Source organism: Setaria italica, chromosome VII, assembly GCF_000263155.2.
Source record: "Setaria italica strain Yugu1 chromosome VII, Setaria_italica_v2.0, whole genome shotgun sequence".
NCBI classification, from domain to species: domain Eukaryota; kingdom Viridiplantae; phylum Streptophyta; class Magnoliopsida; order Poales; family Poaceae; genus Setaria; species Setaria italica.
The window spans coordinates 20,872,818-20,896,554 of NC_028456.1; the positions used below are offsets into that span (position 1 = coordinate 20,872,818).

Here is a 23,737-nt window from a genome sequence, read left to right on the forward strand (position 1 = left end):
AATTTAAAAATCTATCTAGGTCTTCAACGCATAGGCGGATGCGCAAAATCCCTGAAACTTCGAGGGGGAATTTTTATAACCATGTTTTTGTTTCCCAATGGTCAGGATCAACAAGCACCATGTTCCCGAGCATGCTTGTGGCCTTGGGGACCTTCCGCTGCAGGTGTACGAGTAGATGATTTCGCCCGGCCTTAGACCCAGTTATAACTTAGACAACCCCCCCCCCCCACCCCACCCCCACCCCCCAAAAAAGTCGAAAACCCTAACCTAAACAGTGAAACAATTCAATCACCACGGCACCAATATACTGCACATACATGCTCACACTGTCACACAACTTATTGAATTCAGTGGCATCCGGTCATTACCAAAATTCACAGATACTTGAATTCAGTGGCATCTAGTCATGAACAAAATCACAAAAAAAAAACTAGTCCAGAAAACCGTGAACAGCCCTTAACTTAGCCTCCTGAGATCCAATTAAACCCGTGAGGTGTTATCTTCTCTGTCAGACTATCACCATATAACGAATAATGCTGCAGAGCATCAATACTTTACATAATCTCCAGGCTCAAAAATATCCTTCTTGCACTGCAAAACCTGGATCGTAGCTACTAAACAACCACACAGCTCTCTCTTGAAAACATCGCCCGCAAGCTATAACGATACAGCTTACGGATCACAGCAACCAAAAAAAAGACGGAATAAAACCCTAAATTACCTTGGCATCAGAGCAAACACTTCGAATTACCCGCACTACACAACCTAAACCTACTGACGAGCGAACCGCGATACAGACCTAAGACGCATCTTCGAACCAAAATCCTGCACACAACCAAGAGGGACGAGGGCGTTCTCACCATTGGCTCGCCCTTCTGGAAGAGGTTGGACATGAGCATCCCCGGTTCCGCCGGAGGGCGCTTTGGCCCGAAGAACTTGGCCGCGAAGTACCAGAACACCGCCATCCGCACGATGCCGGTGATGCTCTGCCCCAGGCCGCCGCCCTGCCGCCCCGCGGGGCCGCGCCCCTGCGGCTGCGCCGCCGCGGCCACCTCTGCCGCCGGCTGCGACATCGCCGCCGGCGAGCTGGATCGGAGCGAGGAGGAGGGGCGGCGAGATGCGAATGTAGACGAGGTTTTTGGGTTCTGTTTTTTTCGATCGCGTGAGTCTTCGGGGATTTTTAACTGGGACAGTTTTGGGTTACTTTATGGTGTTATTTGCAGATAAGGGCTTGAGTTGAGTTGTAATTATCTGTTTTTGGAGAGTCCCTGGTCGTGGAGACGCCGTTTGCCCGTTTGGGTTCTTTTTGTCTGTGATAGTTGGATCCAGACGTAATTGTTAAAAACTTTAGGTGTGTGCGAGTGATTAGGCTAACTATATGCTGCAGCTGGGATTTGCGCACACGAGGCAAGTTGCCGTCGTGATAGGAAGCAAAATGCTAAACGTACACGGAAGAAAAAAGTCATGAGCGTGTAAACTAAAATCAACTATGGTTAAACCGTCACTGTTATGCGAATTTCTATTCGAGCTTAGTGTGTGCCATGCTTGCGTCACCACATCAATGATTAGGTAAGCACTATTTGAAAATGGATATGGTCTTTTTAGGAAGTGAAAATGGTTATGGTTATTTGTAGGATTTTGTTGATAGTTGAAATGACGAAACAGCTTTGTTCTAGAATCATGGGGCAAAATGTGTATATCTTGTTACACAATCTATTCTTGGATAATTGGAGTATGTGGATCAAGGTCCCAAAAGTGGATATATCTAGGTAAAAGCATATGTACCTTCAAAAACTACAAAATGTATGCTCCATACTCTTAAAATGCATATCTAGCTTCTTAAACTTGAGCTCATATGTCACTTAGGTCCCTGTACTCTCAAAATGCATATCTTACTCCTTAAACTTAGCTTCGGGTGTCATATAGATTCATAAACTCTTGAAATTCAGTGTCATCCTGCTAATACAACATGATAAGATCAAAGTTTGTACTTTCAAGCAAGCCATTACTTTCATTGTCACATTTCTGACTTGTTTTATAGCCCCTTCAGCTTCTCCTAATATTCATCTAGTAATTTATCTTATAAACCTCTAGTTTTAGTTTAGTAAGTGCAACTACGTGTTATTCAAATTTGAACAATTTTCCAAGAATAATACATGCGCACCTAGCAAGTAAAGATATTGCCCCCCAAGCAAAAGTCTTTCTGGATTCAGCACATCAAATATTCTCCACACGCGTTGAGTTGAAATTCACTTTATTTAACTATAATTAAATTATATCTATGTAAAAATAAGTTTTCATCAATTTAATTGAGATGACGGATGCTTTTAGAGAGTATATGGACCTAGATGACATCCGAAGCCAAGTTTAAGGGGCTAGAGCTGCATTCCGAGAGCATAGGGACCTAAATGACACCCGAGTTCAAGTTTAGGGAGTCAGATATGCATTTTAAGAGTATGAAGACCTAAGTTACACAGCCGTACACTTTACTCTTTTCAAAGTTAGATATCTAAAAAATCATTTGTAATGCACTTGCGGTAACTTATCTAATGTTGTATAGAGATATTATTTGTGAATTTATGTATTTCTTTAAGCGGTCAAACTTCAGTAGTATCACCTGACAAAAAAGGTATTTAGTGATTTAATCTTATCACAATAAAATTTGAAAACAATGGATGCATTTGTAGGTTTGTTTTCTATGCCATTATCGCTTATTTTAATATCTGTAAGGAATATGCTAAGAAAATAATGGTCAACGAACATGCAAGTTTGGATATACCATATTACAAACGAGTAGGGTACCCTGCAAGAAGCTATGCAATATAATAACTTGTTAAGGGACTACATCATCTATCCCCCAACCCAAACCCACACACCTAAAATTGAATCATTGTTTTTTTTATGAAAGAGGAGGGGAAGGTCCCCTGCTGGTTATATACTAAAAATAAGAAAAGAGGGACACACAAACTGTCCAGTACAACTCAAGAAATAAAGAAGGAAAAGAAAAAAATCAAAAAGATTACAATATATGCTCTAACCATTCCAACATTGATTGCTTCCATTCCTCTTTTACGCGAAGGATAACCTGCGTAAAGACAGTCTTGAAACGCAGCATAGCACTATGAACTGATGGAGTGATTCCTCTGAATATCCAGCCATTCCTTTCCATCCAAATACACCAACTCATGAGAATAATGATTTCCATAAAGAACTTGACTTGAAGCTGAATTCTGAAGCTATTGAGGATATTGTAGGGTGACAAGTTTGCAAACAGGCTTATATTGATCCAACATTCCTGAGCAAAAGGACACTCAAGGAGAAGATGGAACAAGGTTTCCTCTCTGTTATGCGTGCATAGGACACAAGAGTAAGAGGGCAAATCCATATGTTTCCTTCGGAGAACATTTCTTGTACTCAATCTGTCATTGAGAAGTAACAAAAAAAGAATTTATGTTTACTTTGGCATTTAGATTTTCAAAGCCACCGAAAAACTGAATGAACATGGTGATGTCCTGAAAGTGCTCTATAAGCTTTTGATGAGGAGAAATGTTGATTGCCCCAAATATATGTCCAACAGTCTTGCTCATCATTTATTGAGATAAAATCCAAATCGGCAACTAGTTGTAGTAATTGATCCATGGCTAGGGCTGTTAGAGGCAAATTAAAGAGCTGTTGTAAATCTGATAGCACATAAGCCTGTCTGATAGATATGTCTTCCTTTTTAGTGAAGGAGTAAAGTTGTGGATAGACTTGAGCAGGAACCTTATTGTTCCACAAATTATGCCAAAAGCATGTTCCTCCATTATGAACTGTTACTGACGCTAAGCCCTTAAATTTGTCCATAAGCTTGACAATATCTCTCCACCAAAAGAATCCTTTTCTTACCCGTCCTGGCAGTCTACCAGTAATGCTTCTCCCAAATCAGATGAACTTATGGGATATCTGTCCGGTTAAAGAATTTGTGTAGGTATTTGAAATTGAATCATGGTTAGTAGCGAGGATTAGAATTTTAGAAATTTGTCGACGCAGAATGTAGAGACTGATCAATTTCTACTGGAAGAAGGATGCACATTGTACTTTAACAGTTCGTGTAGGTCTTTCGTGAACAGAAAATTCGTGTAGATCTTAGATCTATTGGAAAAATAATCGTAGCTCTCCGGGTGTCTCCAGCAGCAGTTTCCTTTAGCAGGAGGGACCCACATGTGCGAATCTGAGCTCGGCAGAGAGATATTTTGCGTGCTGGAGCATCTGGGGCCCGCAAAGGACTCTCGATGACGTCGAGCCGTCGAGGCCGTGTTCTCCTTTTCATCTTCCACTGCTTATCGCGTCATCAGCAACTACAGCGAGGCCCATTTCGAGTTCCATTGAAATTAAGGCCGAGAGCAGGTCCAGCTGGGCCGTCGTCTCGTCGGCTAGCTCTTGGGCTCAAAAGTCCAAGCAAGTATGTTGAAACGGAGCCCGTGACTGCAACACTATGGAAAATTGGGAAAGCAAGACCTCCTTGGATTTCACACGTTGTAGTAAGTTTCTTCTGCCATTGTGCGTGGCGCGGGCGAAAAGCATGGCATCTGATCCCCGTAGCTGTTGTTGTTAAACGCCTGCGAGGCTACCAGGCTATCTAGCTGCTCTGCCTAGCCACCATGTTTTTCATCTGAAAGCCGGTAGACGAATTCCACGTCGTCTTAACGGATGCCGCTCCAATAGTTTAGTTTGCCTTGCGGCACGAAGCAAGCACAAAATCCAACCGAGCCATCACAGATCGGGAGGCAATGATGATGGCAGTGGAGAATGGAGATGCACGGCTCTCTGCGGAGAGGATGCTCATGCTGATGACGAGGATGGCACTGTGGGCTGACGAGGCAGCCGAACGAGCAAGCAACGAAGATGCAGCTCAAGGCGATCCAGGGCTCCAGGCCCGGTGTCTCTGCAGCGCTCGGTCCCAGTCATCATTCTGCATCTCGTTTTTCACGAGGGGTGATTTTTTTCGTGCGATTTTTTTTATAGCTCCTTTGTTTTAATCTAAGGACGTGCATTCAGCAACAGCTCTATCTTTTCTGCATGATGGATCAGTGGATGTGTTTTGGAGGTGTCCTGGCTTCAGCAACAGATTAAACCGCGCGGCATATATCCTCCATGCACATTGGAAACGAGAGATCCCCGATCGAGCCACGCGTCTTGGCGGCAATGCAGCCTCCTCAACGCACGCAGTACACTGTACACCACCTCCTCTGCCTTTTCCCGTGCTATTAGCTTACGAGCAAAGCAAGTTTAATTATGGCCGGCCGAGGGTTCTGCTTAATCGCGCAGCATCTTATCCTCCGCACTTGTTTACGTGCCTAGCTGAGTGGCCAGTTGTTCTCTTTGTCGATCGCCGATGCCTATCCCAGGCATCGAGCAATCTGCACCCTCATCGATCGTGTGGACGGCACTGACAGTGCGTGCACAATAACAATGCTCGGGCGTTAAGCATCGTCTTATGGTTACCTATCTACGATTTGCTCTTGCTTTTGTCCTGCTTTACAAGATATTGTGCCGGCCGGTGAGCATCGATCTCTGGCAACATATATATCCAGTGCCTTGGTCAAGCAACTAATGGAGAATCAGGAAATGGTAAAGGGAAAGCTAAAGAGTGCCTAACTAGCTCTGTAGCCTGAAAACTAAAATCAATGTGCTACCTGATAGTATCTCAGTTTTTATAAGCTCAGGTGCATTTCACGACCAGGAATTGAAACAAATCCGGGTCTCTTATAGAAAATGTGCAAGGGAGGTAGGTGTCCACAGCACCAGATAATTGCGTTCCTTGATATGCGTCTGATAATACTAGTTCCTCCTGATGAGCCTGTCTAGTTTTTCTTGAGCAGCACTATAATTTCTTGTGACCAAGAAATTCCAGGCAATGGCCTCGTCCTTGGACGAACAAATTGTTGTTGAACAACCTTAGGATAGATCTATTTCTTGCAAAGTTCTAGGATGGATAGCAAGCTTCATGCTACTTACAATCGGGTCTGGATCATGTGACATCGGAGCGGATGCTGGATCGTCATGGTATCCGAAACCCGTCAGCACCGATAAGAATAAAATTGGGGATCAAGAGAGAACAGTGAGGATCTTGGCCTTTGCTTTTCTCTTCCAGTTCTTGAGAAAATATTGCTACCAAGCATCTGACTGTTCAATTGCTCCAACAGCTAAGGATGATCCGCGAATAAGGAATCATTAGGACGAGTACTATTACCTTACTGGCCTGACAGATGCACTAGCAGACGCAGAGTGAGCTTTTGGCAGGCAGAGCAGCTCAGGTGTGTATCCGAAGATGTCTGTCTCACGTATAACAAATCCTGATTGTTTATGAAATGTTCTTTGCAAGGTTATATACTTACTGGAACAAAATGCAAATAGTGTTTCTTTAGGACAAACAAACTCTGGTTTTTTGACTTGTGTTCGAGTGTTTCTTGGCAGTTAGGCAGGGTACATACGGTGTGTTTGGTTGGGCTGTGACTTTTGAAAAAGCTGCTGTGATGGGCTATAGAAAAGCAACTGCGAGAAAGCAGCTATGAGGAAAGTAGAAGACCGTTTGGTTAGAACAGTTGTGAAACTGTAGGCTGTATAAGAAATACTTGTAATGCTCCTAAAGGTCCGAGTGTCTGTTTATATGCAAATTGCTCGTAACAAAATAATGTGTTCACTAATTCGTATGTAAATAACTATTTTAGAAAGGAAAAAAAATAAATTTTCTATATTTTTCATCCATCAAAGTGACTTGTCCACATAAATAGAACAATATCCATCAAAAGGCTTATACAATGATATCATCCCTCAACATGACTGTCCTCCTCTCGCATCCTCATTCTCCACATCGTCACTCTCATCTCCTTGTGTTTGTCTCGTGTCACTTTCATCATCCCTCAACATAACTGTCCTCCTCTCGCATCCTCATTCTCCACATCGTCACTCTCATCTACTTGTGTTTGTCTCGTGTCACTTGTACGTTGTACCAGGTTTGCCATTTCAACTCTGAAAATAGTGTTAAGTAGCCAACTTTAGCTCAAAGTTTAGAAAATTTCTACAAAACAGTGTTGGACTATAACATACAAAATTGAATGTATAACATAAGGTTAACAAGTTTCAGCAGTTCTTCGACAAATAAAAGTTGGTTTAAATATTTAAATTGGAGTTTAAAGATTGAAGTTTGCATCGTTGAAAAGCACAACCAAAGTACCCGTAATGTGACGATTATTCCACAAAGCTGCCCGCAAAGGGGGTGGGGGTGCTGCAGTGCTGCTTTTGGCCCTGATCCACAGTATTCCATTCGACAGATACCACCACCACCTTAATACCTTATAATAATATAACAAGTTGCGCTTATACTACTCGAGCGGAATCAAGAGGGGAATCAGTGACGAGGATCTTGGCCCTTGGCGATCGTCAGGAGGCCACGCCGGCAGGAGCATCAGCACAAACAATAATAGCCTCCGTTCCAAGGTTTGGACGAACGGATGGATTAGCCAGCGGCAATTCTTTAGTGTCCCGCTGCATGTGACGCTAATTGAGGCACAGCCTTGCCGGTGCTGGGGTTTGGGTTGGTGCCGTCCCCGTCCTGCGTTCCTGGCCCTGCCCTGACCCCTTTTCCTGCGGCCTGCTCCCTCCCCAGCCTCCCCGCCGGCGACCAATCGGGTGGCGGAGAACCCGTCGGCCCCCGCCATTGTTTAATGCTATTGTTTAGCCGTAATAATGGAGACTAAAGTATTGGCTTTGTTTAATCACCCTGGTAGGATTAAACTAATCGCGGGACGGCAGTTGGGAGTAAAGCTAGCTCCTGATTGGCGCGGGGTTATTCTAACTACTACTAAGCTCCCCGCGCTTGACTTGTGACCAGGATCCACGTTCCACTCTTGGGATTACCTTCTGGTTGTAGTAGTACTAAGTTGACCGTTACTCTTGTCCACACGCAACGCAAGGTGTAAATTGTAATACTAGTTTACTGGACGGTATAGTATAATCTAGTGGCAATTCTGTATTTCTGTTGCAGCTGTACTACACGGGGAACAACGCCTTGCGCGAGCCTGTATCAGCACGGCCGTCCGATCCTGATCCGTTTTCACGCGATCAACGTGCACCAATAATCGGGCACGCACGTCACATCATGGGCACAGAAATGGCGAGACCAAAATGGCCACATAAACTCGCATGATAAGCGAGCTCGCGTTGCTAAAAGAGGAGAGAAGGAATAAACCGGAAGCAATCAGAGAATGATGCTCCGGCCGGGAGGCAGCAACCAAACCAACCAACCGGCCGCTACCGAAAACCCAACCAAAAACGTCGCGCTCGCACTCGTTTTCTGCCGGGGAAATCATCGACGGATCGACGGGGTTCGGGGCGGAAACGTACGCGAAGCCCCGAGAGGCCGGGGGTCTGGGACAGGGACGCGCCCTCCGCCCCCACTGTTCCCGTTCCCGTCAGGCCGTCACCCCCGCTCCTTTTTTCCTTTGTTTCTCCGTCCGCGTCGCTTTGTCGCTGAATTTTTCCGCCACTTGCTCCTCGTATCCTTTTCTCGTCCGGATTTATTGCTGCCAGAGACCGTTCCCCTGGATTCATCTGGTGCCTACTAAGGGGATGTTTGGATAGCAGGGGCTAAAGTTCACATCGGATGTTCGGATGATAATTAAGGAACTAAACATGACCTAATTATAAAACTAATAGCAGAACCCCTAGACTAAATCGCGAGCCGAATCTATTAAGCCTAATTAATTCATCATTAGCGAATAGTTAATGTAGCACTACATTGTCAAATCATGGACTAATTAGGCTTAATAGATTCGTCTCGTGATTTAGCCTAGGGGTTATGTAATTAGTTTTGTAATTAGTCTATGTTTAATGCTTCTAATTAGTGTCAAAAATTCGATGTGACATGGACTAAAGTTTAGCCTATGCCTCCCAAACAACCCCTAAACTTTGTAATGCTCGGTGTACGAACTGTGTAGAGACCATGCAGCCAAATCCGGTTGCGAGGAGCATGTTCCTCAGGTCGCCAATACCGGTAGTATTTCTTTTTTATCTTTCGAATAAAACTAGTAGTATTTCCTTTAATCGTGTCGACCAAGTGCCCGGTTTTTTATTTACCACTGAAATTGACTTTGAAGAAGTACACAAGGGCACCACCACCACAGCTGCCTTGTTGGACTCTGCAAATCCCTCACCGTTCACACACCACATGCAACGCAACCACATGGGGCACCCATGGCACGCGCGCGCCCGTTCCCACGACACGGGGGTTTGGTTTGGTTTGGTCCTCGCCTCCTCGGGGTGGCCTGTTGGGCGGGCGGGAGACGGTGGGAGAGAGGAAAGACTGAAAGAGGCGGCCGAGCACCCCCTTCCGTTCCGCTTTGCCTTACCCCTTACCTGCCGCGCGACATGCCGGGTTAGCGAGGGACGCGGTTGGTCAAGATCTAGAGGACGCGGTTGCATGCCGGGTTAGCGAGGGACACGCCGATGCGCCCTAGTCAGCTAGACAGCCTAGGTCTCATTCTAAGGGGCCCATGCGCCAGACGGCGTCGATCCGTCGACGGCGTCGTGCTGGCGACTGCCGGGGCCGTGGCTGTGGCTGTGCCCCTCTTGGATGGTGCAGGCGCGTCGGTCGCCGCGCTGTAGCTGTGACTGACCAGCGACGTTTTACAGTATAGGAGCACGCGGCTCGACTGCTTGTACCGAGTCGTAGCAGCAGACAGTACTAGGCAGTAGCCCCTCCTCTGGCTCCGATCACGCCGCGCGAGGCGTGCCCGTCGGCCATCGCACATGTTGGGGTGCGCAGGCTGCCAGGCTCGCTGTCGTGCTCGTGCCCTGCCGCCGGAAGCCTCACGGCCGCGCGGCCGGCCGGGCCGCGCAGCGGGGGCCGGGAGGTGGACACGTAAAGGACATGCCGGGTCGGCGAGTGGCCCCGCCTCGGCAGCGTCGGACGCAGGGAGGTGGCAGAACGAGACGGGCCACGGCATCCGCATGAAAGATTCGCGCTCGCTCGCGCCGTGGCCCCGTGGCCGTGGGGGGCAGCAGCGGCTGCGTACGGTACGGCGATGCTCGCATCGGGGTCGGGGGGTGGGGCGCGCCACGGGGTACGGCAACCCGGAGCCGGCCGTGCCAGCCACCACCCGCGCGATCCAGCGGCCAGCGCCAGCCAGAGCCAGCCGCCCCCGCCGGCCCGCCCGTGACAAATTAACCGGGCCACGGGCACCAACCGGCTCCAGACGACGCCACCCACCGCCCGCCCATCTCTCTCGGCGCTCTCACCATCCTCCACTCCCCGCTGCCGCCTGCCCGCCTGCCTCCCCTGCCTCCCCCTTGCCGCCGCGACCGCGACCGCCGCTCGCTGTCGAGGCCAGGCTAGTAGAGGAGGAGTAGTAGTAGTCAAGCCCGAGGCCACCCACCCAGGCTCACACCTCCCCCGCTCTCTGCTCAGGCCGCCCCCTCCACGCCACACACACGCGACGCGCGGCTTCCCTTCCATTCCCCGGCGACCCGGATCCCGCGCCCGCGTCGTCAGCTAGCTTCCCCGGCGAGACGTCCGCCGCCCGGAGCCCAGTGAGCTGTGCGGAGGGTCTGGGTGTGCCGGCCCGCGGGCGTTGTTGGAGCAGATCCATGGAGCCGAGCCAGTAGATCGCGAGGAGTGTCCTGCTTGCTGCTGTTTTGTTGGGTTCTAGCCAGTTTTTAGCGGCGTTCGGCTTGGAAGATATGGCCGCGGCGATGGACGTGGCGAACCCTGGAGCGGCTGCTTCCTCAGGTTTGGATTCCTGCCTCTGCATGAATGAACTCCCGTTCCTACTACTGTCCTGTCCTCCGGGGCTATTTGTTCTTCTGAATTCGCTGCGGTTTCGCTAAATTGGGTTGTTTGCGAACTGAGGCACTGGGAGGCCTGGATAGAGTTCGTTCGGTGGACTTCAATAGTTGACTAATTTGTGTGGAAAACGCTGTGGAATCCTCACAATTTCAGTAGGTATTAGTAAACGAAAATACTGGGGGAACCAGCGATTTTCCTTGGAATAATTGTGGGTTGCCACCTCTTGATGGTTCGTTAAAATTGTTCTCTGCCAACATAATTTGTTGCCCTGTACAATTTTGTTTATTTTTAGTTTCATATTTTGTCCTCGTTTCTCCTTGTGAAGAGGCATGCCAATCACGATTTCTCAAATGGGGAAAAGTTTGGATCAGTGACCTATAACGAATCTACATCCTGTTACTTTGATTTTTTGGTGTCTGCTATATGTGGCTACTTTAGCATCAGTGCTGCTTCTCAAAGGTGATGTTTCGATGTGGTGGATCCATATGCAGATACGCTCCTGTTCAGTTTATTCTTCGTTATACTTCAGATAGCTCATGATTAGCAATTACAAGTTGGAACTATAAAGTGAAGAAGCGAACGAGTTCTGTATGTTCTTTGTTTCTTCAGTTCTTCTGATGACCCTTTGATGCAAATCAATTGCTTCTATTCAGGAATGTCAAGCGATGCTCTGTACCGGGAGCTATGGCATGCGTGTGCCGGTCCGTTGGTCACAGTGCCTAGACAAGGCGAGCGCGTCTATTACTTCCCCCAGGGCCATATGGAGCAGGTACTCATTGGTTTAGATACCCTTCCTCTCAACCTGCCTTTATCAATCTTATGTTTTGTGGCACCTCCGGATGCACATGCATTAACTGATTGGGGTTTCTTTTCCTCAAATTGTTCATGATTTCTTTTATAGCTCGAGGCGTCTACACATCAGCAGCTTGACCAGTACCTACCCATGTTCAACCTACCATCCAAGATCCTATGCAGTGTTGTCAATGTGGAACTACGGGTTAGTGTATTTTTTAAAATCTGTCTGGTGCAACCTCCTTGCATATGTGTGTGTCATGGAATTGGTTTGTCTAGGTACTGAAGCGAGAAATCTTGTAATTATGCTTAATATTTGGTACTTCTGCAGGCTGAAGCTGATTCAGATGAAGTTTATGCTCAAATTATGCTGCAACCAGAAGCTGATGTAAGTCTGCATATTTTTGCTCTTGTGATGATATTCAAGTGCTATGGCTTTCATTGCCATTTTAGATGCACAAACATTAATTTATTTCCTGAATATGCTCGATCAGCAAAGCGAACTCACCAGCCCGGACCCTGAACTACAAGAACCTGAGAAATGCACTGCACATTCCTTCTGCAAGACACTGACAGCTTCAGATACGAGCACCCATGGCGGTTTTTCTGTTCTTAGGAGGCATGCTGAAGAATGTCTTCCTCAGCTGGTTAGCATCAGAAGCATTATATGCCTCAAAGAGATTTCTTAATAATTACCAGATATATTATTGTGTGCAACCTTCTGCAGGACATGTCTCAGAATCCACCTTGCCAAGAACTGGTTGCCAAAGATCTTCATGGCACCGAATGGCATTTCCGGCACATTTTTCGAGGTGAGTTTTACTCTTTACTACTTGGCTTGAAAATCCCTTCAATTCCTTGAGAGAATAGCCTTTCTTAATGTATCTTTGTGGCTCTTAATTTGATGTAATCTACTTCAGGCATTTGCATAAACACACAGCGAGTATTGATGCAGTAGCTCCATTTCCATTTCTTAGTCTCATGCCTGCCTTTCCATGTTTCTTTCAGGACAACCCAAGAGGCATCTCCTTACTACTGGCTGGAGTGTCTTTGTTAGCTCAAAAAGATTGGTCGCTGGTGATGCATTTATTTTCATGAGGTACAATACCCTAAGCATGATAAATGCAGATGTTTGGTGCATTTGCATCTGTCCCCCGGCTTTTTGTTGAATTGTGGATGAACTTAATTTCTGTAGTCATTATGGACTATGTTTACTAGTTATTGTTCTTCTGAATGGCAGAGGTGAAAATGGTGAGCTAAGGGTTGGCGTAAGGAGGCTCATGAGACAAGTAAATAACATGCCGTCATCTGTCATATCAAGCCACAGCATGCATCTTGGAGTCTTGGCAACAGCCTCCCATGCCATCTCCACTGGAACCCTCTTTTCCGTTTTCTACAAACCAAGGTTTGATAATATTTTTGTTTATACATTTGATTGTATTGCATTGTTTTTCTAGCATCACACTGTGTATTGAAAGGAAAAAATAATGGACAAAATGTATTCTATTTGCTAATTTTACTTTGCTTCAAACTTCGAGTCAATCACGGATTCTATACTCTGCTTTAGTTGTAGACAAGCTCAATGTTTGTAGCTACACCATGCATTGAGATCCATTCCCTTTTCAGTACACTGAAGTGGCCTACTATGGTTATCCTAATTAGCACTAATACATGCATGTTTATTTCCTTCATAGTCTTGCCAGCTAAACCTTATGCTCCTTTTGTTTTGTTCCCAGAACTAGCCGCTCTGATTTTATTGTGAGCGTCAACAAGTACCTTGAAGCTAAGAAGCAGAAAATATCTGTTGGAATGAGGTTTAAGATGAGATTTGAAGGTGATGAAGCTCCTGAAAGAAGGTAAAGTTTGGACTTGCTTTCAACAAGTTGGCGCTGCTTTCATTTTAACCATTTTATATATGCAGGGAGCAAAATTAACATCTCTATCTCTGGTTACAGGTTCAGTGGAACAATTGTTGACATCGGGAGTTTGCCGGCAATGTCAAAATCTCTGTGGGCAGATTCTGACTGGAGATCTCTAAAGGTAATGAAGATTTTTTTGGTTAAATGAAAGTTGTTTGCTACCTGTAAATTGTTCAGTGTAGTTCATTGTCATTTGTTTTGTTTTGTCTTCCAAATACTAATCTAAACTGTAATACCTGCCAGGTCCAATGGGATGAGCCTTCATCTATTCTTCGTCCAGATAGAATCTCACCATGGGAAGTGGAACCACTGGATGCAGCTAATCCGCAATCCCCTCAACCTCCATTAAGGAATAAGCGTGCACGACCCCTGGCTTCACCTTCTATGGTTGCAGAACTGCCTTCAGGCTTTGGTAAGGAGTCCCCTAGTACTTGTTACAATATATGGCTCTGCTTCTTGAGTACAATTTTGAATGCTCAGTTGATGGATACCTTAATGTATTCTCGGATATGAATATGATGTGCTGTCCTGCTGTAGAATCTAAACTCTTGTGCTATTCATGTTAGGACTCTGGAAATCCCCAACGGATTCAGCTCGGACTCTCTCATTTTCGGAACCGCAACGTGCTCGGGAGCTATTTCCTTCAATTCCTCCATCAGCCTTCTCATCGTCATCAAACGTCAGTTTCAATTCAAAGAATGAGCCATCCATGCTAAGCAGTCAGTTCTACTGGTCTGCAAGGGATACAAGAGCTGACTCTTGTGCTGCTAGCACCAACACAGTCATAGTTGAAAAGAAGCAAGAACCAAGTTCTGGTGGTTGCAGATTGTTTGGAATTGATATATGCTCAGCTGAGGAAGAAGTATTACCTGTGGTTACTGCACCAGGTCTTGGTTATGACCAAACTGCTGCCTCAGTAGAGTTGAACTCGGATAAGCTCTCACAGCTATCTGATGTCAACAATTCTGATGCCCAAGCAGCTAGCAGTGAGCCATCACCTCTTGAATCCCAAAGCCGGCAAGTGAGGAGCTGTACCAAGGTGATTTTCTATCACTCTATTTTTCATAATCAGGTGTTGTTTTCTTGCTTTTGGTTAATCAGATAACTGATTAATGTTGTGCACACAGGTAATTATGCAAGGAATGGCTGTTGGAAGGGCTGTAGACCTGACAAAGCTTAGTGGCTACAGTGATCTTTGCCATAAGTTGGAGGAGATGTTTGATATCCAGGGGGAGCTAGGTTCCACACTCAAGAAATGGCGGGTCATTTACACTGATGATGAGGATGACATGATGCTTGTGGGGGACGATCCTTGGAAGTAAGAACCCTTGCATTTATCTCTGTATGAATGATTGCATTTTTTTCAGTATTGAAGTCCTAATCCCTGTGCAATGCATTTTCCTTCAGTGAGTTTTGCAGCATGGTGAAAAGAATTTACATTTGCACGTATGAGGAGGCAAAGAAGCTGACATCCAAGTCAAAGCTACCGGGTAACAGTGACACCAGCAAGTTGAGCGATGTAAACTCACCGTCTGAATGGGTCATCTAACCTGGAGTCCGTCTATAAACAAAGACTGCAACTCGCTAACGCCCCTCTAATTCTGTTCTTTCTACCGTTCATGGGGTAAAAATGCCATCATTGCTCCGTGGGCTGAAGTCACTGTTTGGCATTCATTTGCCTTGAATTTTGGAGGCTTTTGGATTGCCAGGCCAGCATGGGCCTCCTGGAAGAGGTACTTGTGCCATTTCCCATTTGTTTGCGCTGTTGGTTAGGAGCCATCAGCCATGGCATACTCGCCAGGTGTCGGGTTTGAAGAAAGGACCCGTCAACTGCAAGGTGGACAATGCCTTGCCTCTCCTTCCACTGCTTAGCTAGTAACTAGGACTATGTATGTAATGAATGTATATAGTGTCGTTAGGCTGCCCTGCCCAATATGCCCTGGTATTGAGGTTCGGGCATTTGTATGCATTGATTGCAGTTTGGTAATTGTTATCGTTAGCAGCAAGAAACCTGAGGGTGTAGGTGGTGTGGATGTATGTTTCTTTCAGCAACAATCTTTGTGGAAGCGATCTGTACATAATCTACTGTTTAATAAGCAATGCTGTGCAACTTGTGCTCCTAGCCTTGCACCTTCCACAGTTCCACTTCGACGCCCTTTCTTTTCTTCTGCCGGTTCTTTGCCTGATGAATCATCCATTTGCGTGCATTTTGGATTGTGCTTTTGGCTGTCTGTGGAGTGAGAACCAGAGGACCGTGTGCTCCGGCCTTTGTGACCTCATTGCAGATAACGCAGACAGGCGTCAGGCGTGCTCCTGCTTCAGAACATCAGGTCAGGACCACTTCGATGAGAAGAAACCTTCTTGTGCTCTGATCGATTTATTCATGTAGCAGCTGGTTACGCTTCTGGCTCTTCATTTGCACGAGTTGGTTCAGATTACGCTGACTCCACAAGGTGCTCTGTTCGATTTATTCATTCATGTAGCAGCCTTCCAAACTTTATGATCGTTACTTGAGTTTGCCTTCGCATTCTGGGTTCTCCGGATAGGTCTGAAAATATAAATTGAATGCTCCACGGAAAGCTTGCATAAAATATTTTTCTGTCAGCAACATATCCTAGCAACGAATCAGACCAGATCATCAATCCGTGAGAGCCCTATTTCAGCATCTAACAGAGCTTCCTACAACACGAATCGTCAGCTGTAGCCATCGACGCATCGCCTATCTTGTCCAGGCCGACATGCTGACCATTCGCCCGTTCCAAATTCACAGGGATATGATGAGCAAAACAAGACACGTTGAACATAATTCAGCACCAACGCGATACCCATCCAGTAGTAGCTTACTCCCAACGGATGGGCACTCCAACACGTCCATACATCTCTCTCACACATTTTCATATACTAGTAGCTTACTTAAACAAGGAACATCGCCACCAGTAGCATTTATACCGACGAACGCATCCGTCAGCATCGGTACCATGCAGAGCGGCGATTCCGCAATGCACGACTCCAGAGCTTCCCACAAAGGCCCGTCGATCTTGAGATGCAGGTACACGGTGTTATATGATAATATGAGCGTGCCGATCACCGCTGCAGAGAACATTATCTGCAGAACAAATACAAGTCAAGTTTAAGTCAGGTTCGGCAGAAATGTGTGCAGCTTGGGAACGGTGATAAACTGATGACGGCCATCCTAGGGTTCATGACGACAACTAGCTGGTTCTGATGAGGAAACAGATGAGGCCGCTCTTCGTTGTTTCTTGCTATTGTGATGTGGGCATGTGGCAACGGCCTTCCGTCCTACAAAAACAGTAGAGAAACTTCAGCCATATATTGCCTGCTCTTTTCTTGTCGAAAGCAGACGGCAGACCGCTCCACTAGCTCCGCTGCCGACGGTGGGGTGGAGACCCCCGCCAATGGACTAGTTGAACATATATGGAATTTATGATAAAGTCTAGGTCAAAATTATGATAAAGCTAGTTGAACATATATGGAATTTATTTTATTATATTTATACTAGAAATATAATTGATCTTTACCATAGCAACCACGGGTATTTTGCTTCCACCGTCGTGGTTGTTTTGTAAAAAATTCCTTAACTTTTTCTAATAAACCCACAATCCTTATAATAGTTCTCGACGATTTTGAAAAAAAATCCTTCTACGGCGTTATCTGTAAATAATTGTTCACGTACGGCGAGCTCGCGGCGGCGATGGACAACTTCCAGGCGGAGTGCTTGCTGGGGGAGGGCGGGTTCGGGCGCGTGTACCGTGGCCGGCTGGAGAGCGGGCAGATGGTGGCGGTGAAGCAGCTGGACCGCGAGGGGCCGCAGGGCAACCGCGAGTTCGTGGTGGAGGTGATGATGCTGAGCCTGCTGCACCACCCCAACCTGATGAACCTGGTGGGCGCTACTGCGCCGACGGCGAGCAGCGGCTGCTCGTGTACGAGTACATGGTGCTGGGGTCGCTGGCGGACCACCTGCTGCTCATGCCCGGCGGCGACGAGCGGCACGCTTTGAGCTGGGAGACGCGCATGCGCGTGGCCCTGGGCGCCGCGCGTGGCCTCGAGTACCTGCACGAGACGACCCACCCATCCGTGATCTACCGCGACCTCAAGTCCTCCAACGCCCTCCTCGACGACGCCCTCTGCCCCAAGCTCTCCGACTTCGGGCTCGCCAAGCTCGACCCCGTCGGCGACCGCTCCCCGCGCGTCATGGGCACCTACTGCTACTGCGCCCCCGAGTACGTGCGCGCCGGAAACCTCACTATCAAGACCGACATCTACAGCTTCGGCGTGCTGCTACTCGAGCTCGTCACCGGCCGCCGCGCCGTCGACTCTATGCTCGAGCTGCTCGTCGCCTGGGCCCGCCCCATGCTCCGCGACGGCAAGAGGTACCGCGAGCTCGCCGACCCGCTCCTCGGGGGGCCTTCCCGGAGAGGGACCTCAAGCAGGCCGTGGCCGTGGCCGCTATGTGCCTGCAGGACGAGGCGTCCGCACGCCCGCTCATGAGGTACGCCGCCGTCACGCTGGAATACCTCGCCGAGGTGGCGGCAGCGGCCGATGCAGCACCTCGCCGAGGTGGCGGCAGCGGCCGATGCAGCACCTGTTGGATATATAAGCCCTTTTAATTTTAATTTAATCCAGAAATAAATTATGAATACAATAAACAGATAGTAGATTAAACTAGACATGTCTACGTAAGATCTAGACAAGTCTATCATTGCAAATAGAATCACACATTCTACCATACTATCCAGTGCTATCAGACTGCAACAGATCATAATAGCTAGTATGGAAGATATAATTTGAGATAAGAGATCGTACGTTTCTTTCTTGATGAAGACCGGCTCCTGGACGACTACCGGGTACAGCAAGCGACGACGATCAGCAGCCTGACGTTGTTCGCGACGACGAGTGACGCCCGAGTGACGAAGAGGTAGACGAGCCGTGGTGAAGGAGTCGACGAAGAACTTGACGAAGCGGAGGAAGCGATCGAGCAGTCGCGCAGAGCGCTTCCCAAAAACCTTATTCGCCCTCTCCCGATGCAGGATCGCTGAAGACGACAGTTTCGGAGACCTGCTCTCCCAATCGCCGGTGCATGCCGACAATCGGGATGGAGTAGACTACGGTGGCGGCGCAGCAGCGAGAGGAGGCAAAAAACTAACTAGCACAGACCACCTTAGGGATACCCTAACCTGGAGGCCTTCCCGTATAGTAGTCTATATTGCATCTTTTTTATGAGGGAGGTGGTCCATATATAGGGAGGAAAAGCCCCAACACCCTCATCTATTAGCAATATGGGACTAATAGATGGTGTACCCCCTCTTTACGCTAATGGGCCTTTGAGATTTATTTGAAATTCTGAAATTACTTATAGGCTAGGCCCATTATTTCAACAATCCCCCACCAGATCTCAAATGCCCATCAGAGATTTTGCCTGTTTCTCACTGCTGTTTATATACTAGTGTTTCAGAGAGGAGGCAAAACCTAACTAGCACAGACCACCTTAGGGATACCACCTTAGATTTTGCCGCTCATGAGGGACGCTGCCGTCACGCTGGAATACCTCGCCGAGGTGGCGGCGGCGGCCGATGCAGCACCACCGAGCACCAGCTAGCTCTATGGCTAGAGGCGTTGGCCTAGCGCTCGAAGCGGGAATGAGGCTAGGCACGGGGAGGACGAGCGCTTGCCTGGGCGATGGCCAGGACAGCAAGATGCGCAGCACCTGGCGATGGCGAGGATGGGGTAAGATGCGGGTGGCGCCGATGGATGAAGAGGCAACGACTGGCTGGATGACGATGAGTACGGGGAAAATCAAATGAATGGATAGAGCGGAGGTTAAACGGTGAATTTTTTTTATTTCCATGTGTGGGTCCCATGTAATAAACAGAGAGGACTACTAGGGACAACGCGCCAATATATTATGAAGCGAAGCCAACATATTAGGAACAAGTGAATAATAATATGAGAGAGCAAGTAAGGATCTGTAGCAACGCATGGGTATTTACGCTAGTAAAGATAAACGAAGGGAGTAGCTAAGAAAATAGGGGAGGAGGAGGGCTGAAAAGTTAAGGCATTGGTAGCACACAAAATTCCTTCCATTATCAAGCTAATAACTACTGTAATAAGGCTTATTACTTCATGTGCCTTACTAGTACATGCTGAAGTGTACGGCCGGTGTACCCCTTATTCATACAAGCTTTTTTTTTTAACAAAACAGGAGGGGAGAAGATCCCTGCTGGTTATATATTAAAATTAAAACAAAGGTACAAATACATGGAGGGAAATCAAGAAGCAAAGAAGGAGAAAAAGAAGATTAAGAAAATTACAATGTTTGCTTTAGCCATAGTTTCATCAAAAAATTGTGATCCTCTTTTACCCTGAAAAAAATTGTATGGAAAATCATCTTAAAGAACTCAAGACAGGACTGCATTGAAGGAGCAACCCATTTGAAATTGAGATCATTTCTACTCATCCAAATGCTCCGGCTCATAAGAACCGCAATTTCCATGAAAAAAGGCACATGTAGCTCATGTTTGAAACTTTCCATAATGTCATACGGTTGAGCTTGTAGGTCAATAAATAGACCAATGTGAATCCAACATTGCTGCGCAAAAGGACATTCAAGAAGAAGATGAAAGAGTGTTTCTTCGACGCCATGTGAACAAAGCACACAAATGTATGATGGAAGAAACATATGTTTCCTTCTTAAAATATTTCTTGTGCTTAATCTATCGTTGAGCACCAACCAAAAGAAAACTTTGTGTTTGTTCTGACACTTTGATTTCCATAACCATTTGAAAACCAGATGTATATGTGTAAAGCTTGTCAATTGCTTAGAAACCTTTGAGGAGGAAAACCTTGGGCTGCCCCAGATATATGACCAAGTGTCAGGCTCATTGTCTAAGACTAAATCTTCTAGCTTCGTAGCCGGAAGGAGTAATTGATTAAAAGTTTGTGCCGAAACAGGTAGACTAAAAAGTTGCTCAATGTGCACTATCCTTTTTGCTGCTTGAACAGATATAAAAGCCTTCTTGGTAAAATAAAACAAATGGGGATAAGCTTGAGCGTGGATATGGCCATCCCAAAAATCATTCCACAAAGTACAAGTCCTGCCATCATGTATGTTAACTAAACCCAACCCTTTATATTTATCTAGCAACTTGAGAATAACTCTCCACCAAAAAGATCCTTTCTTTACATGATTAGAAACTCTGTCATTTGAATAATGTTTCTCCTAGACTAACTTTACCCATGGGATGTCCATTCTATTGAAAAATTTATCCATAAATTTTAAAAGTAGAGCTTCATTTTGTGTCTTGATGTTTAGGACACCCAATCCTCCAAGTTTTTTTTGACACATACCATTTCCCAAGCCACCTTTGGTGGTGCTTTATTATTGATATCAGAGTCTCTCCACAAGCAATATTTATCTATCTGTTTATAAACTATTTTTGGGAGAAGAAAGGTGCACATATGAAACATAGGTATAGAGGTGAAAACTGAATTTGTCAATTGCAGCCTCCCAACTTGAGAAAGAAAGGAAGATGTAATCACTAATCTTTTCTCACATTTGGAGATCATGGGAAGAGATTCCTTTATTCTTGGTTTGGTAAGACCCAAGGGTAAACCCAAATATGTGAAAGGCAGAGTACCTTTTGAGCATCCAAAAGATTGTGAAAGGAACTAAAACCTATCATCCCCCACATTAATTGGCACCATCATTGATTTGGAATAGTTTACTTTCAAACCTGTGGATTTAGCAAAGGAGTCCAGTATTCCTTTAAGGATCTGTAATTGTGTGGGACAAGCTTCCATGATGACCAAAGTATCATCAGCATACTGAACAATAGGGAAATCTTGAGTATGGAGGAGTGGTATAGGAAAATTTAGCAATCCTTGATTTTTTGGCATCATTTATGACACTTTACAACAAATCAGCAGCAATAACAAACAATAAGGGAGATAACGGATCCCCCTGTCTAAGCCCTCTCTTGCAGTGAAAAGTTTTGCCCGGCACTCCATTAAGTAATACTGAAGATGTGCCAGAATTAAAAATCTGTTGCATCCAAGATATCCATTTTTGGCCAAAACCTTTATGACGCATGATTGTCAACATTGCTTCATGTTCTACCCTGTCAAAAGCCTTTTCAAAATCTAACTTCAAAATAACAATCTCCTTTTTGGAAGTGTGACAGAGGTGCAGACATTCAAAAGCCCATGCCAAACAATCCTGAATAGTTCTTGTCTTAATAAATCCATATTGATTGTTATGAATAATACCCCTGATCACCTTTTGTAGTCTATTTGCCAGCAATTTTGTCACTAATTTCATGGATATGTTTAAAAGTGAAATAGGCCTGAAATCAGATACTCTATAAGCTCCATCCAATTTAGGCAATAAAGTAATGAAGGGCCCATTAATAATATGTAAGCAAACAATTCCTGAATGAAAGGACTCACAAAGATCACATAAATCCTGTTTTATTATGGGCCAACATTTTTTAATAAAATCCGTGTTAAATCCACTGGGCCTGGGGCCTTGTTAAAGGGCATGCTCTGAATTACTGCATTTATTTCTTCATGATTGAAAGGATCCTCAAGACAATCCAAATTTTTTGCTGCTTGGAAGATCTGTTCTAAGTTGAAAACCATGGGTTGTGGGTTTGAAGTGCCTAATTTTTCTTTATAAGCTTCCTAGAGAAGAAGTGCTTTTTCTTGATGCTGAGTGTGTAAAGAACCTTGAGTATCTACTAGACTAGCAATGAAGTTCTTTCTATGCTTTATAGTTGCATTAGTATGGAAAAATTTGGTCCCCTCGTCTCCAAACTTGACCCACTTAATATTACCTCTTTGTTTCCAATATATCTTTTGTTGATGTAGTAAAGACACCAAATGATCAGATAAAATGGATTTGAAGTTTCACTACACTACAGATAGATCTCTATATTCTTCAATTGTTTCCATGAAGGCCAAAATAAGTTTGACATTAGAAATATTATCCTTGAGGCTTGAAAGTTGTTTATGCCAGGCTCTTAAAATTCTTCTAAGATTCTTACATTGTGCTGTAATTATTTTAGCTTTATTAGAGTAATGAACAAGAATAGACCAACCATGAGACACCACATTCATAAACTGCTCATGCTCCATCTAGTAGTTTTTAAATCTGAATATGTTGCTTTTAGGAATATCTGTACCAATAGAAATAATGCAGGGAGAGTGGTCTGAAGTTTCCAAGACCAATGGGATAGCTAAGGTGTTGGGATATGTCAATGTCCAAGTATTCGATGTAAAGAACCAATCCAATCATTCCAGTAGATGTGATTGTTGCTTATTGGACCATGTGTATTGCTTTGATTTTAAAGGAATTTTAATAAGGCCTAAAGATGTGATAGTTTCATTGAACATAAACATTTCATTATGATCACCACCTGGTTTATTTCTATTTGAAGGCTCTCCCATTAAGTTGAAATCACCAAGAACCAACCAGTCTATGTCCTCTGGCATTTGTATGTGCTTGAACCATTGAATGAAATCATTTTTTCCTTCAGAAGTACATGGGCCATATACATTTGTAAGCACCCAGTCACTACAAGTCAGTTTAGATGTGAATTGGACAGAAATAGCGTAAGCATTACTGAAAATCAGGTGGCCATCAAAAAGTGCAGATTTCCAAACAATTGCAATACCACCGGAGGCATCTTGAGAAGGTAAAAACTCAAACTGATCAAAAGACAAAGGATAAAATTTCTTTATAAACTGAGAGTCCAGGCTCTCCCTTTTAGTTTCTTGAAGACACACAATATCACTTTTACTTTCGACAATTTTGTCTCTTACTGAATTCCATTTTTTGTCAGAGTTAATACCTCTTATATTCCAACATATAATATTCCAGGTTTTTCTACTATTCATGACTGATATAATAAGACAAAAGATACTGAAACTTGCAGTGAGCAATCACTGATGAAACATATATTGTTCTTATTACACATATATCAAAAATGAAAGCTATTATCCAAAGAGGCATGCTTAATAGGCCTAACCAGTATAACAAAAGAGGAGAATTGGCCAGCAGAGCACTCCTACTGCTTCTTGGGCTTCTTAGTTGATTTCTTGTGACCCTCATCTTCATTTTTACCAGGAGTTGTTTTTTTTATAGGCTTCTTGCCACCAGGTGGAGCCAACACTTTCTTCTTATTTA

General features: G+C 45.3%; 2 protein-coding genes and 1 pseudogene across 2 annotated transcripts in view; 2 read left to right on the top strand and 1 right to left on the bottom strand.

Moving 5' to 3' along the window:
- Positions 1–1,159, bottom strand: part of LOC101782892 (CLPTM1-like membrane protein cnrB) — a 6,215-nt gene extending 5,056 nt beyond the window's left edge. The window contains exon 1 of the mRNA XM_004975633.2: positions 861–1,159. Within this exon, the coding sequence (XP_004975690.1) occupies positions 861–1,073 (213 nt within the window). The 5' untranslated portion in view covers positions 1,074–1,159. The remainder of the gene's footprint in view (positions 1–860) is intronic.
- A 9,088-nt stretch (positions 1,160–10,247) lies between these two features.
- LOC101783298 (auxin response factor 9) lies at positions 10,248–15,679 on the top strand. The gene is made up of 14 exons (XM_004975634.3): positions 10,248–10,768; positions 11,479–11,594; positions 11,727–11,822; positions 11,949–12,005; positions 12,112–12,264; positions 12,345–12,429; positions 12,626–12,716; positions 12,858–13,022; positions 13,354–13,473; positions 13,573–13,657; positions 13,780–13,948; positions 14,103–14,575; positions 14,664–14,854; positions 14,944–15,679. Exons 1-14 carry the CDS (start codon positions 10,720–10,722, stop codon positions 15,083–15,085), a joined length of 1,992 nt encoding a protein of 663 aa, XP_004975691.1. The 5' UTR covers positions 10,248–10,719; the 3' UTR covers positions 15,086–15,679.
- A 1,542-nt stretch (positions 15,680–17,221) lies between these two features.
- Positions 17,222–23,500, top strand: LOC101780624 (annotated as a pseudogene).
- The last annotated feature ends 237 nt before the right edge of the window (positions 23,501–23,737 follow it).

Excerpts from the sequence above, each read along its gene's own strand:
- LOC101783298 (XM_004975634.3), top strand. The coding sequence starts at position 10,720 with ATGGCCGCGGCGATGGACGTGGCGAACCCTGGAGCGGCTGCTTCCTCA. Across the intron at positions 11,823-11,948 it reads TTGTCAATGTGGAACTACGG|GCTGAAGCTGATTCAGATGA; the intron begins GTTAGTGTATTT and ends GTACTTCTGCAG. Across the intron at positions 13,474-13,572 it reads GATGAAGCTCCTGAAAGAAG|GTTCAGTGGAACAATTGTTG; the intron begins GTAAAGTTTGGA and ends CTCTGGTTACAG.